The sequence below is a fragment of the Triturus cristatus genome, chromosome 3_1, assembly GCF_964204655.1.
Source record: "Triturus cristatus chromosome 3_1, aTriCri1.1, whole genome shotgun sequence".
NCBI lineage: Eukaryota > Metazoa > Chordata > Amphibia > Caudata > Salamandridae > Triturus > Triturus cristatus.
Window position 1 is genome coordinate 444,382,539 of NC_140583.1, and position 17,054 is coordinate 444,399,592.

The following is a 17,054-nucleotide window of genomic DNA, read 5'->3' on the forward strand; positions in this document are numbered from 1 at the left end:
TGTGCTGATCTTGTAAGTCCTGCTTAACTAAACAAGTCTTCAGGTTTTGTTTCATGTAGCTTGTGAGGGGAGAGCCTTGCATTCAAGGGAAGTTAATTCTAGATGGAAGGGACTTTTTCCAATACGTCTCAGCCACCGTGGTGTAAGAGGCGTACCATACAAATAAGGAGTATTATGTCCCTATAGCACCATAGGACTAGGATGTGTATCGGCCATTGCGCAGGTTAGCGCCTACCAGACAGGCACTGTAAGAGGGCCACCAAGGTGAGTTTCTAGTGCACCAATGAGAAACCAGATGAACCACAGAACATACCAAAACTACAGTTGTATATACCAATCAAAATCCGACCACACGAACAGGCTCAACCTCCTGCCACTGTTCACATTCCTTTCCATGAATGGGTTTATGGACAAAATAAAGAACAGCTGTTGTGACATAAAAAGGGGGTTTTCTGTCCTTGTATGGGCCAGCAGTTAAATGCACAAATAAGCTTAAATTGGGGCATTAAACAGTCATTAAATTCCCAAACATTTGCTGCTAACTTAATTAGATCAATTCATTAGAACTTGGAGTTGAATCACCCCTAAAAGTCTTCTGTCCCTGCATGTTCATTTCGACCAGTGGAAGCAGAAAGAATAGTAGGGGAAGTATGTGTCTTTACAACTTTTCTAAAAGACAAATTAAACTGTATTGTTATTTATTTTTTATGAGCACCTATTAATGGCTAATACAACATATACTGACTAGAAATCAGCCAATCAATGTATGATGCTATTTTGCTGTTAAGCTTTTCTATGGGTTACAAGTGGTAGGTGCCTGATTTCAATGTACCTGGATTGTCTTGAACATCTTATGTACATCTTTTGTTTGCAGGTCTATTAATTGCATACTGTCGAAGGTTTGAGGTTCGATTGACATCCTCAAGCAGCTATTATATTTCCTGTGCCATAGGTATGCGATTCTGAATTCTTTAAAAATGTTCTCAGTAACATCTTAGCTACTTGAAAATGTGCTTGTATAGATTATAGTAAGAGCTCTGCCACATTAAAGTTGCATTTGTTTATGTACAGTTAAGCGGTATGTTTGGTATTGTAAGTAACCACTTAAAGAGAATGTTTGCAAAAAAATTATCTTTTTCATCTGCGAGCAACGTTTACTCTGCTGCATTCGTATATATCAAAGAACGAAATGAAATCCATCTTTTTCTTTATATCTGTCCGACTAGATGACAGCAAAGGAGGAAATGGAGTATTTCAGTGTGTTCACCATTATACTGTGACAGACTCTCTTTTGCCCAGTTGTACAGATTCCTTTATATACCTTCATGCGTTTCATGATCTATAAATATGTCGATGTCCAGAGGGAGAATGTTATGCACAAGGCGGTAGGAGCAAGCAGATGTCACCCAAGATGAAATCCCATTTAGAGCCCGATTCCGAGTCAGGTAGCGCCAAATCTCGTTGGGAAGATAGTACCTCGCCTGATTCTTAGTTCATCAGGCGTGGACAAGCACCCGGTGCCTCCCACTGCATCTCCATGCACAGATTCCTCCGGTTGGAGCAAGAGGCATGTGTGTGTGGAAACACAGCCAAAAAAGGGAACAAGCGTGCTGTAAGAGACCTGGTTATTCCCCATTACGTCTGTTTACAATATGGATTGCCGAATATAGGGAAGGTTACAGTAGCTGCAAATGGTAATTCTGGCTCCAGTGTTCTGGGTTCAGCCATACCATGCAAGTCTAAATCGGACTCTGAGACAGTATATTGGGCCATTTACAAATGGTGTGAGAGAAATACCTTTCTCGATCTGTAATGAAGAAAATTGCACAACTTTTGATGATCCATACGTTCCTAATGGATAATTATAACCGCAGATTCCTGACCTTAGAATTTTACCAAACTGGATCTGGATTTTTTTTTTGCAGGGCTGGTTTACTCCGCATGGTGGCATTATGTTCCACATTGGCTCCATTCCTCTCTACTATGGAAAAGATGGTGCTTATAAGCACCCCATCTTGCGTGCTGAGGTTAGTCCCTTCCATTTCATGCCTTTCAAATCGGATCTGGAGCTCCAAACCCGATTTTGTTGATTTTCTGCTGACTTCCAAGACTGTATCGCAGTGCGCTAGGGAACGTTTTCCCCACCACAAATAACAGCTTTCAAGCCATGCTGCGATTGCAGGAAGCAGATGTCATTCACAGACCTGGACGATGTGTGGCTTCTGAGCCGGGACTTGGAACACGATTCTGAGTTGTATGATTAGTGTACACTCGTGCACCCAAATGTGACCCCCTAAAGCATGGGACACCTTCCGACACCACATAAGGGCCTCCTGTTCTCTTTAATTCCACAAGAAGCTGAAGATTTGGCTCTTCAAGTAAGTCCCTACATGGCTAGCATCGCTTACCTGCAAAGCACCAGGATATTGTCATGGGTGATAGTGCATTATAAAAATACACATACCATAATATAACATGTCTCAAAGGGCGTGTGTAGGGCCCAGTAGACTGTGTTCGCAGCTCACAGTGCTAGAGTGACGGAAGCAAACACACATTTGCCAATAGCATCAGTCCTCTGGGATTCTCTATCCCAAGAAGTGGTCAGAAATTAATCTGAATGGATGTTACAGGTTGAAGCCTGCACAATAAGGCTGTCTGGAGTGGAGTTCTTAATGAGAAAATCCAGGTTACTAAGTGCTGGTCTATGACGTCTCGCCGCCTGGCCTACTCACAGGTAGACAAGTGCATGGTTTTGATCATGTAGCCATCAGAGTATCTGTGTAGTCATCATTAAATGGAAGTTGGGACTCAGATTTCACTTGCCCAGGTTGCAGAATTGCTGTCAAAACATTTGTTTTGGTCTCAGTGGAGGGCAGCTGTAATTCTAGTACCTTGGCACTCGGAGGCACCACTACAAATGAGGCACACTTTTCGGTTGGTTGCCAATGTGGTGAGACAAGATGCGTCTTGGGAGAGGGATAAAACCTACTGGCATTCTGTAAATCAGGGTGAAATGCATTATCAGTACCCTTATCATGGGGGCTATTGAGGTGGGGAGCAAGCCATCCCCATCAGCATATCCATTAAGGAGGCCTGTACATTGCCAGAGAATCCAGTGGACCTTATCTAGGCATGTCTACAAAGGACGATACTGGTCTTGACTGCCCCTACCCATGCAATCCTTGGTATCCAGACCTGTGCAGGAAACATACTTGGCTAAGTTCTTCTCATCATGGATATTCTGGGCAAAAACAGAGCATAAGGGCCAGCATGCCCTTAAGTCTTCTAACTCCTCCTCCCAGCCACAACTGCCAACAAACCGCTTTAGTTTGCACTCACTGGAGCATGCCCTACCAGTGGGTAGCAGAATACAGATTGTTCTACACAGCTATGCCCTGCCTTTTGTCCCCTCCCTGCCTACTATCCCTACCATACCAGCACTACGAGAGGTACGTATTTTGCTCTCCAGGAGTGTCATTGAGAGAGTACCGGACTAGGAAAAAGGTTGGGGTTGCTCGCTATTTATTTGTCATGCAAAAGGCCTGATCCGCGTGCGGGGGACTGGATAGTGCCCTTGGTTTTGCAGGACGTGGATTTTCATGTAAACCTCCTGTAGTCTCACAGGTGTTATCTGCGGTTCAAGGTGGGTCAGGAGGATTTTCAGTTGGCCATGCTGTCCTTCGGCCACACCAGCAGCTCTCAGATGTTCACAAAGTTGATGGTGGTGTTCGCTGCCCATCTTTAGAGGTCAGGAGTCTCGGTATCGCTGTATGTCAATGACTGACTGCTGAAGGAAGGCTTGCAACAGTAAGTCATGGACCACCTTCAGATGACGGTGGAACTATTGGCATCATTGGGATTCACTATAAATGAGCCAGAATCCCACATGTAGAGGCTTCCATTCATTGGGGCACAGTGAATTTCTGGGCTTTTTCCTCCACAGCAGCAGCAGGGGCTATGACCCCGATGTTTCACGCCTGCTCCTGAATCATGGTGAGAGTGGCTTCTTGGCCTCATGCAGCTTCCTGTTCAAGTATGCCCGGTGGCTCATGCATACTCTACAATGGTACATGAAATTCCATTGGGCCCAGCATAAAGGCAGCCGTTTCTACACCATCCAGGTCTCAGAGGCGACTGCTCATGGTCTGCAGTGGTTGCTGATCAAGCGCCGTTGATTCAGTGGCGTTCTGCTTTCCCTTCCCCACCCAGATCTGACAATGGATACAGAAGCACTACTGCTAGACTCACATTGACATCTTGGGGAGGTGGAGATCAGACGACTCTGGTCACCAGCAGTGCGCAGATTACACATCAATCTGCTGGAGTTGCAGGCCATTCATCTGGCTCTAAAGGCTTTACTGCAGTCCATCAAGGTGAGGCTGTTTCAGCTTCTCACAGAGAACAGCACCCCTTTGTGATACTGCAACAAGCAGGACGGAGTGTCATCAGAAGTCCTGTGCCGTGGGGCTTTGTGTCTTTGGAGGTGGTTGGAGCCGGAGGGTACCTTCTGGATTGCAAATCATTTGGCAGGGTCCCTGAATGCCAGAGTGGATGAACTGAGCAGATGTCTGGCACGATTGACACCTGCATCCAGAGGTGGTGCTGGGTGTCTTCCAGGGGCAGCTGGTCCACAGGGGCGCTGGGGCAGCGCCTCCCAAAATAAACTCTCACTGCAGTTCAGGTAACAGGAATGTTAGCAGACTAATTGACAGCTTTCACAATTCGTCTGTTTACATTTCCGGGCCAGCCTGTGCTTTACGGGTGAAAGTGCGCATGTCAAGGCACAGCACACGCAGGCGAGAGCAGGAGTCCAAGAGATGGTCTGACTGCGCATGTGAGAGAGGAGCGTTGCTCCTCACTCACATTTACGAACCATTAGGTATGCTGCGCATGCCTAGTGTAATGCAGGCGTCTGAAGATAGGCTCCTACTCTGGCGGTGACGAGTTTTTCGCAAAGTCGCCCCATGCCCTATCAAATGCCAGGATACAGAGTAAACCAGGGTCAGCCGCCCGGCCCCTGTCTCATCCAGTCTCCTGATATGGCAGTTAGTATTTCCTGTTGAGCAGCAAAAGAAAAGAGCGGGGAGAAGTTACGTTGCAGAGGAGACGTGATGCGACGCGGGACCAGAGGAGATGCCTGGTAAGTTTTATTAATTAAATTAACCCCCACCCCCCTCTCGGCGCGTAGCCCCCGAGTCATGCCAGCCGCGACTGAATGATATGCTATTTTAGGGGTAAAAAAGCATGAGGTTGTGAGGCCCATTGAGTTATCACCAATAACCCCCAGGGCACTGAAGGAAGAAAAAGGCACCAGACTGCTTGTAATTATCACAGCGCGGGTTAATGCCTAAACCAGATGGCTGCATGTTTATAGTCATTGTATTGTTCACACGAGGACCATCAGAACGAGCTATGCCTTTCTCTCGGGAAGCACAGGCATCGTTAAGTCTACAGCTTCCTACTTTGGAACTTGGGAACCAGGCTCGAGTCCCGGCGTCGCCTCAACAGCCTGTGATTTCCCGCAACTCACTTCACCGTCCCCTGCCTGAAAGTAATAATAAAAATGAATCTGTCCTTGTTTAATGTGACTGCCGCTCATGTAAAATGCTCACAGGTCGAGTTTTCGCTATATAAAACTGTAAGCAAAAATAGGCAGATGCCTCTGTAAACATGTGCCTGTTTAATAGATTTCAGCAACAGGTGCTTCTCTTATTCGCAGCAACCTTCAACGCAACCTACATATACACAAAATAGATTTTGTTGTATGACGCATCACCTGCGGTGTCGAAACTTGCATGAACGTCCTTTGCAGGGTCTGACCCACATTTTACTTTATTACGTTGCCCCAAAATGATCAGTTTTACTTTGCGACCTTCCAAGACATTCCTGCAGTCGCAGTACGTTTCGATGAAAACAAGTTCAAGTTGGGCAACTCGGCATTTCTTTCAAGTGACCCTGCTTTGAGGGGGGCTAGTCTAAAAAACAAAAATTACTGGTTGTCCTGGTGTGACCCTATACACTCAGTCCAAACACGTCAGTAGAAAGATCAAATAAAACAAGCTTTTCAGCACCCTCATGCCAGGCCAAGTTCTCACGTGGTGCACATTTCAGTCGTAAAACATCCCGCCACCTGCCTTAATCTTTAAAAACATCTACCAAGATTCGGCGCATTTCTTTCAGCTGCACGTTCATATTGGAGTAGCATTTTTAAGTCTGCTGCACCTGATCGCAAAATACATGCAAGTCCCATGGGTAACTTGTTGGAAGCGTCCTGTTAGCATTTCATAACACATTTTAAACAAATAAAAGTTAATTTCATTGCTTGGGCCCTAAACTATTCATTGGTCCAGTGCATGCCAAAGGGATCGTCAAGCTGGAGGACCGGAGTGTGCTGGGTCCTTGATCTGCCATTCAGAACTTGACAGGCTGAGTGGCATGCGTGACAGGTTGCTAGCAATATGCTGCTGGATACCAATAAGCTGGTTAACCAATTGGTGTAATAAATGTCACCAATTGTAGTTTTATTACCAAGTTCCACAATATGGTTAATCTGGTTTTTTTTGCGTGGTCTTGCAACTCCCTCCAGTCAGTGACTCTCAAGCGAGTGCCCTTGGCCACCTGTGAAACTGCACCGGGTGCAAGCACAGGAACTGCCCACGTGCAGTTTCCGGTCTGTGCCCACACCAGGGGGGCACATCACCTCTCGTGATGCATGCCATGCAGGCGCTAAAACCAAACAAAGTGCCTGTCAGTGGGTTGGCCTCTCTGCGAGCACACAGAATATTTGTGTATTCCATTTGCAACTGAAATTCTGTGGAAATGTGTGTGAAGGGGGTACACTGATGTCAAAATATTTGCAAGGCAAAAGTAAGAGAAATTAAAGTGCTTATGTTTGAGGGAGTGCAGTGCATGTTGGGGGCGGTGAAGTGACAGATGTGAGGCAGGGCATTCGGGGAAGAGTGAAAAGTGGATGCTAAAGAGGAAAGAGAGGGGGTTGAAGATGTACAAATGGACAAGATATGCAGAGAAAAAGAGGATACATATCTAACATAAAGCACACATAATTGAAGGCCAAAACTCCTTCCACAGGCCTCAATGCTATTTAATTCACTATTTCGGAATGTAAACATTTTCAATGTTAATTATTTATAAGAAATCATTGTTGTTACTCATGTATCTTAAACAGCTAACACCCAGTGACAAAGCCAACCATACTGACAGGCTTTAGGCGTATGTCAGTTGCTGTGCCATTTATCTGGATAAAATTACATCTCAGAGAGAAACCAAAATACCGGTCTTATGGCACACTATAGGAATCGCAGAAATGTATTTGACATGTTCCTTTATAGGGAGCACTCACTTTTTTCATCTCACTTAAAGATATGTCTACACATATTTCTATATGACTGGTTACAGCCAGCAGCTGTGGGTGCTTCCCGAAGTCTGGTTAGAGCTTAGTTCTCCAAAGTTAATGCTGTATGCAGTGTAAGACACTGGGCAAGCATACATTTTAAAGGTCTAAAGTTGTCATGCAGAACAACTTACATATTACAGTAACTGTTGATCAAATTAATGCAAGAAGATACGGGGCAGTTTTCAATGTGTTTAATATTTCAAGACTATACGTTCCCACTGCTTAATAAGCCTTGCTTTATCGCTGCATTCATTTGCTTTAAAATGCACCATTTGCCAATCTTTTTTTTAATTTCTTTCTCAGGAGAGGGACTCTCCCTAGACCCCAGGTTTGTCCATTGAACTTGTTCACATCACTAACTAGTGTTTTCTATTGGAAAGGGTAGATGCAAAGCAGTCTTGCTTAGTACCCTAGCCCTCTTCAGAAGTCATACTTGCTCGGCAACCCAGAAATTCTCTGAAATATTGTATGAGCTTTCTTTTATGAATGCCTAGAAGAACTGATTTTTTTGTCCATTTATCACCGAAAAAGTGCTGAAAATCGCACCAAAAAGATCCCAATTTTTTAAACGTTTCTTCACGGAGGGAGAACCCCCCCCCCCCCCCCCCCCCCCTCTTATTGCCGTCGGGATTGCTCGCTGCGCTTGCTCGCAGACGTTGATTCTTTATGCATACGCCTCAACAGTTTCAAATTCCACCATCTTCCACTGGTGTCTTCTAACAGTGAGGGAAACCATGGATATATCTCTTCACCACCTTCAAGAATGCACAATGTCAAATATTCTGCACATTGGAGTGTCTGTAGGAACACTCGCTAGGTAACGTATTTTGGCTGAAGTGAACCACGACTGTATACCCTCCTTCCTCTACCTCTCGTGCTCCGAGTTCTGAACAACTGGGATCAAGTCATCTTACTGGTTCCTAAATGGGCCAGGATAGTGTAATACCTGGAGTTCCTGGGCATGGGCATCTGTCATCCAATCAGTCTATCTCTTTGTGAGGCCCTTCTGCCTCAGCAACAACACAGGGTCCTCTACTTGGATCTATGCAATCTGCATCTTTATGTAATGAAAGTGAGTGGTGGCAATAGGCTGCATTTGATTTGCTGTATGAAGTGGTGAATGCCATGTTTGACTCCTGGGCAAAATCCATTTATGCCAGGCTCTGTGACAAATTCTGGAACCTGGTGTGGTGTTCACAACACTGCCCCTAACAGATGAAGTTGTCAGACGGCTTTTTTCGTTGTGTCTTTAGCCCGGCAAAGCATTACAGTGAGCAATATAAAAGTGTATTTCATGAACCTTTTAGCCTTTATATGTTTTCCAGACTATCTTCCTGGTTCAGATCAGCTGTTGCGCTGAGGTTTCTTTAAGATTTGACTGACTTGTTTCCGACCATGCCGTATGTGATGCCAAAGTAGGACCTTAACTTGGTACTCCCCTCGAGTCAACAACTCCTGACCTTGAAAACTGTATTATTTTTACGATTACGTCAGCTCATCACATGAATGACCTCGAGGCGATTTCAGTAAAACTGCCCTGCACCATCTTCTTCTCAGGCAAATTGGTGCAACTTTTACATTCATTATATCAAGGATCATCAAGTGGATGATCAGCATTTTTGTGGGTCTCTCAGGGGGAAAGAAAGGGAAGTCTGTGTAGCAGAGGGCTTGTAGAGGTGGATAGTCCTCTGCTTTACGATCTGCTACATATTGACCAAGGAACAACCCTTTGAAGGTCTTAAAGCCCATTAAACCAGGGCTAAGGCTGCTAACATTTTGTTGGCACAGAGAGCCTTTCCTTGATGTCTGACCTGCTTCTCTGGAGGTAGTGTTTCCCTCATCTTTTAGCTTTTTCCTCATGGGATTTCTTGATTCTCTTTTGTGGCCTTTTGACTCTGGGCCCTTTCCCACTGTAGTGCAGTGTGACCCCTTCCTACACATGTTTGGAAGTGGTGCTTACATGTTTTTTTCGACCATGTCTCAAGTCTTCCATGGCAGGCCTGTGTGTGCGCATTTGCACGTATGCTCAAGTTGGCCTTTCTAAATCATTGGCCAATGCTGAGGGTGCCTTCCACTAAAACTGGATCACCCCTAGGATGAGCCCTTGGGAGGGGAGGGAGGGGGAGCAAGTAATTGGTGACAGGCAGGGCAGGTACACACATGTGTTCTGCCCAGGTAGTGAAGAACCCTCGTGTGTGTTTTCACTACCTATGGGGTTTGCTCTACCCATAAGTTAACATGGGGGAATGGCTGAGATAACTTTGAGCTGCAGTGGTGGCTTAAAGTGGAGGATCCTCATGGTGTTTATTATCATTGGATTCACAATGACAGTTCCTCCCTTGTGTTCAAGGGGGATTTGTCATTATTAGCTTAGAAATGCCACTTATAGAAAGTGGGTATTTCTCTGAGCTAAAATATGTTTGTGTGCCTTTTACTTTGACTCCAGTCCACCCTGGAGGCAGATGCAGCTGTAAACATTTGGCATGCAACTGGAACAACAGACCTCTGCCATTTGGGGATTTAGCTGGATAGATTGTTGGGAGAGCTTTTGAAACTTGACCTCTGGGAAGCCAGATCATGACCCCACTAAAGATTAAAATCTGTATTCCAAGGCCTCTTGGCAGACTGGACTGAAATTTAGGGGAGACATCTGTGGTTCAAAGAGGAAGCCTCTGAACCATCTCCCGGCTTCAGAGGCACACTACAATATAACTACTGGTGCCATACTTCAGCAGGGCAGATTTACGCTTGTGGGGACGTGGGACCAGATATCCTGGACTGTGTGGTGCACACTGCCAGAGGAATCTGTTGTGCACAAGGAGGAGACTGCCATTAGAATAGACTGTGACTCTGCCTGGATAGTGGCTGGCCTTGGCCGACTACCTGAGAGACTGTGTGACCCCCCCTCCGTGCTTAGTACCGGCGCCAGAAGGTAAATTGAGGGACCTCTTGATTGAACAGGGACAGCCTCTAGCCTTTTCTGCTCCGCATAAAGTGGGTGAACTTCCCGAGCGGTGGTCAACCTCCATTTGTAACTATTGCCTGATTACCCTGATAGTTACTCCAGCCGTCTCCCCTGGGCCCCTAACTGAGTGTGTCTTCGACCATAAACCTGTATAGTACGGGGTGAGGGGTTTGTGACTCTAACCTGTGGGCAGAGTAGCAGAGGGGTAACCAAGAGTTGTGGAAGGGATTGTGCCACAGGGTCCACATTCATATTATTAGCTGACCTGCCAGATATAATTTGCACTATGTTTTGCTGCACAGTGCATGTGTGAACGAGTGTACTCCATAGAGACTGCACGATATCCTTTGCACTGCATTACGGTGCCGCGTGAGTATGGGAGAGTGTGCTGCATGAGACCAGCCTGCTAATAGCCGTGTTGTTTTACTTGTTGTATCATTACGTAACGAGTTCTCCGTTTTGACATTAGTTTTACCCGTGCAGCCTTTAGCCCATGGTGCTGCTGAAAAGTGTTGTAATTTCCTGTGTGTACACATTCCTGATCTAGTTGTGACCTGGGGTGCACCCTAGAATTGTGTGGATTGGAACTGTGCTATTCTCCAGGGAGGCCCCAGATCTGACAACTTGTTGCACCGCATAAGGGGGCTGGGGTAAAACAGGATTTTTCCCAAGTGTGCATGTTACTGATGTAATTTTAACACTGTTGAGCCTAGTACTGCTAGTAATATTTCCAAGTGTGATTTATGCCCAGAAATACATGATGGTCATGTCGTGTTAATCAGTGTGAGCGTTGAATACAATCTTTATTTACATACACCTCTTGTGAAGTCTCGTTTGTGACTATCAGTTTAATTAATGTGTTAGAGTGCTGTACTAATGGTTTACACATTGCCTCTGTGATAATCCAGACTGCTCAGTGCCAAGCTACCCAAGGGTAAGCGCAGATTATACAGCAAGTGTAATCACCTACCCCTGATGAGAGTGGTAGGTTCTGCCTGGCTTGGGCATCGCCTCAGGCAACTAGAAAGTACCAGTTCCAACACTTGACATGTGCCAGGCTATGACGTGGGCATCAGTGCATATATTCACAAAGCACTACTGCCTTAACAGCTAGGTACATTGCAAAGAACATTTCACTAACTTGTCCTGCAAGGCTTTTTGGCCTGAGCCCAGTCTACAGACCCTCCACTTTGAGGAGGTATTGATTTGGTATCTATTCTAAGGCAGTCGCAGCTGCTGCCTAGAAGCAGCAGTGGGGTCGAAGGGGCGGGGTGGGGCAGGGGAATCTGGGCAGAAAAAAAATCACTTGCCTCCTGGCCGGCCACCTCCACTTCTCCTGTGTCCAGTTCCGTCCAGTCCTCTTCCTGGCTTCTTGTGAGAAACAGGAAGCACCTGGCGCCCACGCTCCCTGCAGCCAATCACAACGCTGCAATGCAGCGTTGTGATTGGTCTGAGCGCCGTGACATGGTGTTCAGCCAGGGGCTTGGGGGGTGGGCATGTTCTCCATGCAGGCTGTAATGCAGCCTACATGGAGAATAGGGAAAATGTGCATGACTGTTTTGGGCGTCCCAAAAGGGCCGACCAAACAGTCATTGCGCACTTTGGAGTGTTCTACCACTCCTCCCCTGCCCTACAGACCCGCCCCCTCACACATGCTGCCAAGGCAGGAGGACAAAAGAAAATGATAATAACATTATGATAGCATTTTATTTTTTCCTTTTGCTGCTTCCTGTCAGTGGGGCAGCTCTCCTCCGCCTTAGTGGAGGAGCCACCACTGTTCTAAGGTGAGGAATCTATGGTTCGAAGTATTAATCAGAAGAAGTTACTTACCTTCAGGTAGGCTGTTTCTGGTGGATACTTTATTAAGTGCAGATTCTTCACTTCTCTCCCAATTCTGTTCTGTGGAGTGGCCTCTTTCTAACATCTAAAAAGTTCCAGGGTTAGTATTCAGCATGCTTTTAACAACAGTTCACTCTCTGCGTCTGAGGGCACAGTAAGGGTAAAAAAACTGATGTCAACTGTGTATGGGCGGCATTTATAATGGCTGCACTCATTTTCAGGGCATTGTGGAGCCAACGCAGAGCTCCACGATGCCACCGAGCAGCACTCAGGAGCACTGCTGTGAAAAGTTTATAGATCAAAGCAGGTGCCTGGGGGGAATCTAAATTGAGGAATCTGCAGTTAAATAAATTAGCCCTAGAAAGAGCATTTCCAAAGGTAAATAACTTAAGTAACGTGTTCATTAAAAACAAGCATTGGCTAATCCAATGAGTCTGGCTTTAATGTGCAAAAGTAAAAAAGCTGCATTTATGCATGCCAGTGTTGGCTTATGAGGCCAAAACTATTGGCTTTCTCAATGCTTGTTTATCTTGTTTATCAGCAGGCAAAATGCAAGTCCCGACTAAAACATTTAAAACAAAAAACAACCTGCAACAGTTGCGAAAATTTTAAAAAGGTTTGCTTTCTTTATACATTGCATGCATGACATACAGAAATTATTTTGTGATGATTCTGCATGCTTTTGAGATTTGAAATACTCCTCAAGCTTTGCAAGGCACACACTCCAGGGGAGGTGGAACACTGCACTGAACAAGTCAAGGGCAACAGGTGAGAGAGAAATACTCATTGCAGCGGAGCTCAAGCCAACTCAGTGTGTTAAAGAATTGGTAGCAATAGGTTTGCATATCTAAAAAATAAATAATTTTAAAAGACGTGCCACCAAGAACCCAATTATCTTAAAGGCGATAAAAGGCAAAGTAAAGTATGGCACTGCAACGCATCATTTTCTTGGTAATTATAGATGCCTATAAATGTAACCATGTTATTCTGGGTAATTTCTTTTCCAGCTTACGCAGTTGGCATGGTGCTGACCTTTGTTGTTCTTGCATTGACGAAGATGGGACAACCTGCCCTTCTGTATTTGGTACCATTTACACTTATTACGAGTTCCGTAATTGCCTGGCGGCGTAGAGAAATGAAGGTGTTCTGGACAGGTGGTAGCTATGAGGTAATGTTGGACCTGTGCTTTTGTTGCATACTGTGGAATGTTACTGGTATGAAAGCGTATATTACTTACTGGGACTGTCACTACAATATCCGTGGACTACTGTTAGATGTGGTCAGCAGTGCAGTTCTGCTGACATTGTAATCTGTTACATCAAAAGATGGTGGCAATCTGCCTCTTGCTTTACTCTCCAGACCTCATGCTTCCAGAAACTTAGTGACTGCCTCTGTGATTTGTCACTTTGTCAGGAAAAACAGTGGGAGGCAACACTGAAACCCCAGCCAAGGCAGCTTATGTGACATCTTAAAAGGGCTGAGGTAAATCAGTTATTACCGCAATAACCCCATTGTCTGTAACATACTCTGAAATGGTAGGAGTACTCTAACTCTGCAAAACTGCCATCATAAAATACATTGTACTGTAATACTATGATGTCTAACTTTTTGATTTCACCAATAGATTATCACCAGCAGAGGCTTGTTGAAGGTCAGCTCGTCAGACTCAAACTGTCACGCGTGATGTGAATAAAATACATTGCATAATACCAGAAGTAGAGTCCTGGAGGTTTTATCCTTTTGGATTGCATTTGCGAACAAACTTTAGTCCAGACACCCATTGGGTACCGTGCCTTCCAAACTCAGGGGTAATGGTTTCAGAGAAGAGAGTTCTGCCAACAATTTAAATTTGCCCTGATATGCATCTTCATTTCGCATTATATAGAAGTCTGACGGCTACCATTCTCGTATATGTGTGAACACGGAGGCAATTAGATTAATCTTGCATCTACCATGGTACAATGCTATTTATCTACAGAATCCAGCTAAACCGCGTTCTTAAAATAAAACCTGCAGTGTTTAACAAAAGAAGTTATTCACCACATCCAATATTTGTCATAATTATGGTCACAGGCATGAACAATAGCACACAGCATTTGATGGGTTTATTATAGGACAAACCTAACACTCCCTCTTCCTGCCTATTGTAAATATTATGCCCTTCTTACCTCTTTATCATTTCCTATCCCCTGCACTAGTCTTCCTTTCATCTCAACAGATGTTCATGAAATACATCTAATTTTATGGTAGGTTTCTTTACAGGGCCAGTTTCAGTACTTAAAGTAAATCGGTTGAGCCTGCCTGTACCTTTATATTTCATGTCGGGTTTTTTTCTCTCTGCATGGCAGATTCAAAATAATTATTTATTCATGTCAAAAATCTCAAAAGTGTCTCCAGACCATCACTTTGTCAAATGTAGAAAAGTCTGGATTTTATCAAGGACTCGGTCAGTCAGTAGGCTTGAAATCCCTTATTGCCTCCGAATGCAGTAGGCAACTCTTATCTGCACAGACCATATATTTTAGGAACCCAAGGAATCATTGGCAACTGAAAAATTACAAACCACATGACTTCAGCACCCAGAGGATCCCAGTAGCCATACTTCGCCCTGCTTTCATCACAGGGAGGCTCTCTTCGTTTGATCTGCTTCTAAAAAGGAAAGGTTAGTCCATCATCTTGAATCCTGCAGTGCCTCGTCTGATAAAATTGCAACTAAATTCGGACATTCTAATGTCGGTCTATTTACCATACATTCAGATCTCTTAAAATGTGCTGTTCTAGGCTTCACTGCCAATGATTATACCAACCATTCACAAACATCAGACCACATCTTTGTGCAGTTCCAAGAGCTGGGGATTTACATATTGTGGAAAGTTAGCAGATGACAAAAATCTGCATTTCAAAATCTTCTTTGGTTAAAAGTGCAGGTGACTTAGCTTAGTTTACCCATCGTCTTACTTTGTTGATTAGCTTGCATGTGAGAAGCTAAGGATCACTCCAAAACATTTCTTCAGCTTCTTTATTGTTGTAGCAGCGAAAAAGAGAATTGGTCCCGAAATAATCATAGTGGATTCGTCACTGAAAACTTCCTGATGGTTCGGTCCTTTCCAACATTTAAAGTGTATTTTCACTGGAGTGATGGAGTTTCTGGTGCTATACTTAAGAAGAGGCTGCACCAGCGAAGAAAGCGTCTCAAACTGATGCTGAGCGGTTTGGGAAATAGGACTTGTTATGAGGCTCTACAAGTTTACTTTAAAGTAGGCATCAACATCAATATTCGCTTCACATGCAGTGACAGAAGCAGTACTGTTACTTGTGTTTGTTAATTTGGGAAAGGGACAACATAGCTAGAACACGACTTACTTGTTTTCTTTAAACCCATATACGTAATATATTGATCACGTCACTGTATGTTTTTTATTGTACTTTTATCCCCTACAATTGGAATGAATTGATATTGTTTTGTTCTTTTTATTGCTGTGTTTTTATTTTTATTTTTTGTGTGTATTTATATCCTGCAAAAAATGATGTGGAATGTTATAAGACTTTACAATTGCTCAACAGTTTCAAAGCACTAGTTGTGCGTGTGCAGTCAGCTTTGTATAATATTCACCACTAAGTACTTAAAAGAATCCAAACGAGCATTGGGTTTTTTAAAACTTGCTCACCACCAGTGACACTTTATGTCCAACAGAGTAAAACCTCTTAAGAAGTAGTACTCCTTATCAGCCTGACTCCATACAATGTGCTTCCACTGTGTGCAGGTCAAAAAGGCTTTGGATATCGTAGCACCTCATGGACCGTCTCACCCACCTTTCTAAGGTGGGAGAGGACCCTGGCACACAAGGCTTCCTGAAATATGCTAGTATGTGGTTCATTACCTGTTGTCTCAGTTCATAAATTATTCACCAGTGCTCTTTAAGGCAACAAATCACAGTTTTAGAAGATCCGTAAAACCAGGATAAAGAATGAACCTGATGCTGAATGTTGTCCTTCTATATGTGCTACACTCTAACCCCTGCTGGTAAAACACATTTCCAGGCATGTCCAGTGTTCCTTTGTGTGTACAAGCTATTTAGAGAGTTGTCGAAGAAAAACACACTTTACGCAGTAATGCCAGGGATAAATGTATTGTTAGAAAATTGCCAGCGCGTTGTGTCAGCTGACATGAGGAACCCCGTCAGCTATCAGACTCATCCTGAGACTGAAAAACAGCCAATATTTATACACATCTCCGCGGTCAGAGTTAATTTGGTTCTCTGTAAGTTGAGGGCTGCACAAACATAGTGTTTTACGGCTTGATGAGTGGGAGGCGTAACTTAAACAAGGCTTCCAGCGATCACAAACAGTCCCTGCTTCTTAAGACACTATAATTAGCAAAATGCTTAACTTCAGTCTGGTACAGTGATATACTGCAAGCAATGTCTGGGGACAGCAGATATCTCGTCAAAGGGGAAGAAAGGCTGAGTGGCATTGTCCAGGGTCAGCACATGAACAAGGTGATCACTACAGATATTCTTGGTGTTGGGAAGAAGGGTACGGATAAAGAAGTCGCAGAACACAAGTTTAGACTTGCACCTATACATTTTCTAATCATAGGCATTGTGTGTTTTATTTAATGTACATACAACTAAACACGCAAACTTTACAAAGTTACCTGAGCTTTGTTTTAGTGAAAGGTTCCCTTTTCCATTTTTACCATGTTGTGAAGATTGTGAGATGTCTGTTTACATCTCTTAGTTTGGAATATTCACATTTTGGAAAATGGAAATTTAGGTTGTATTACAAGTGGACCATAGATATTAAACCTATTGCAAACACCAGTCAGGCCACGTA

At 44.2% G+C, this 17,054-nt stretch overlaps 1 protein-coding gene across 1 annotated transcript in view; it reads left to right on the forward strand.

The window, feature by feature from the left end:
* SPPL2A (signal peptide peptidase like 2A) overlaps positions 1-17,054 on the forward strand; it is a 291,455-nt gene that overhangs the window by 248,105 nt on the left and 26,296 nt on the right. The window contains exons 14-15 of the mRNA XM_085644242.1: positions 875-952; positions 13,226-13,386. Coding sequence (XP_085500368.1) covers positions 875-952; positions 13,226-13,386 — 239 coding nt within the window. The remainder of the gene's footprint in view (positions 1-874; positions 953-13,225; positions 13,387-17,054) is intronic.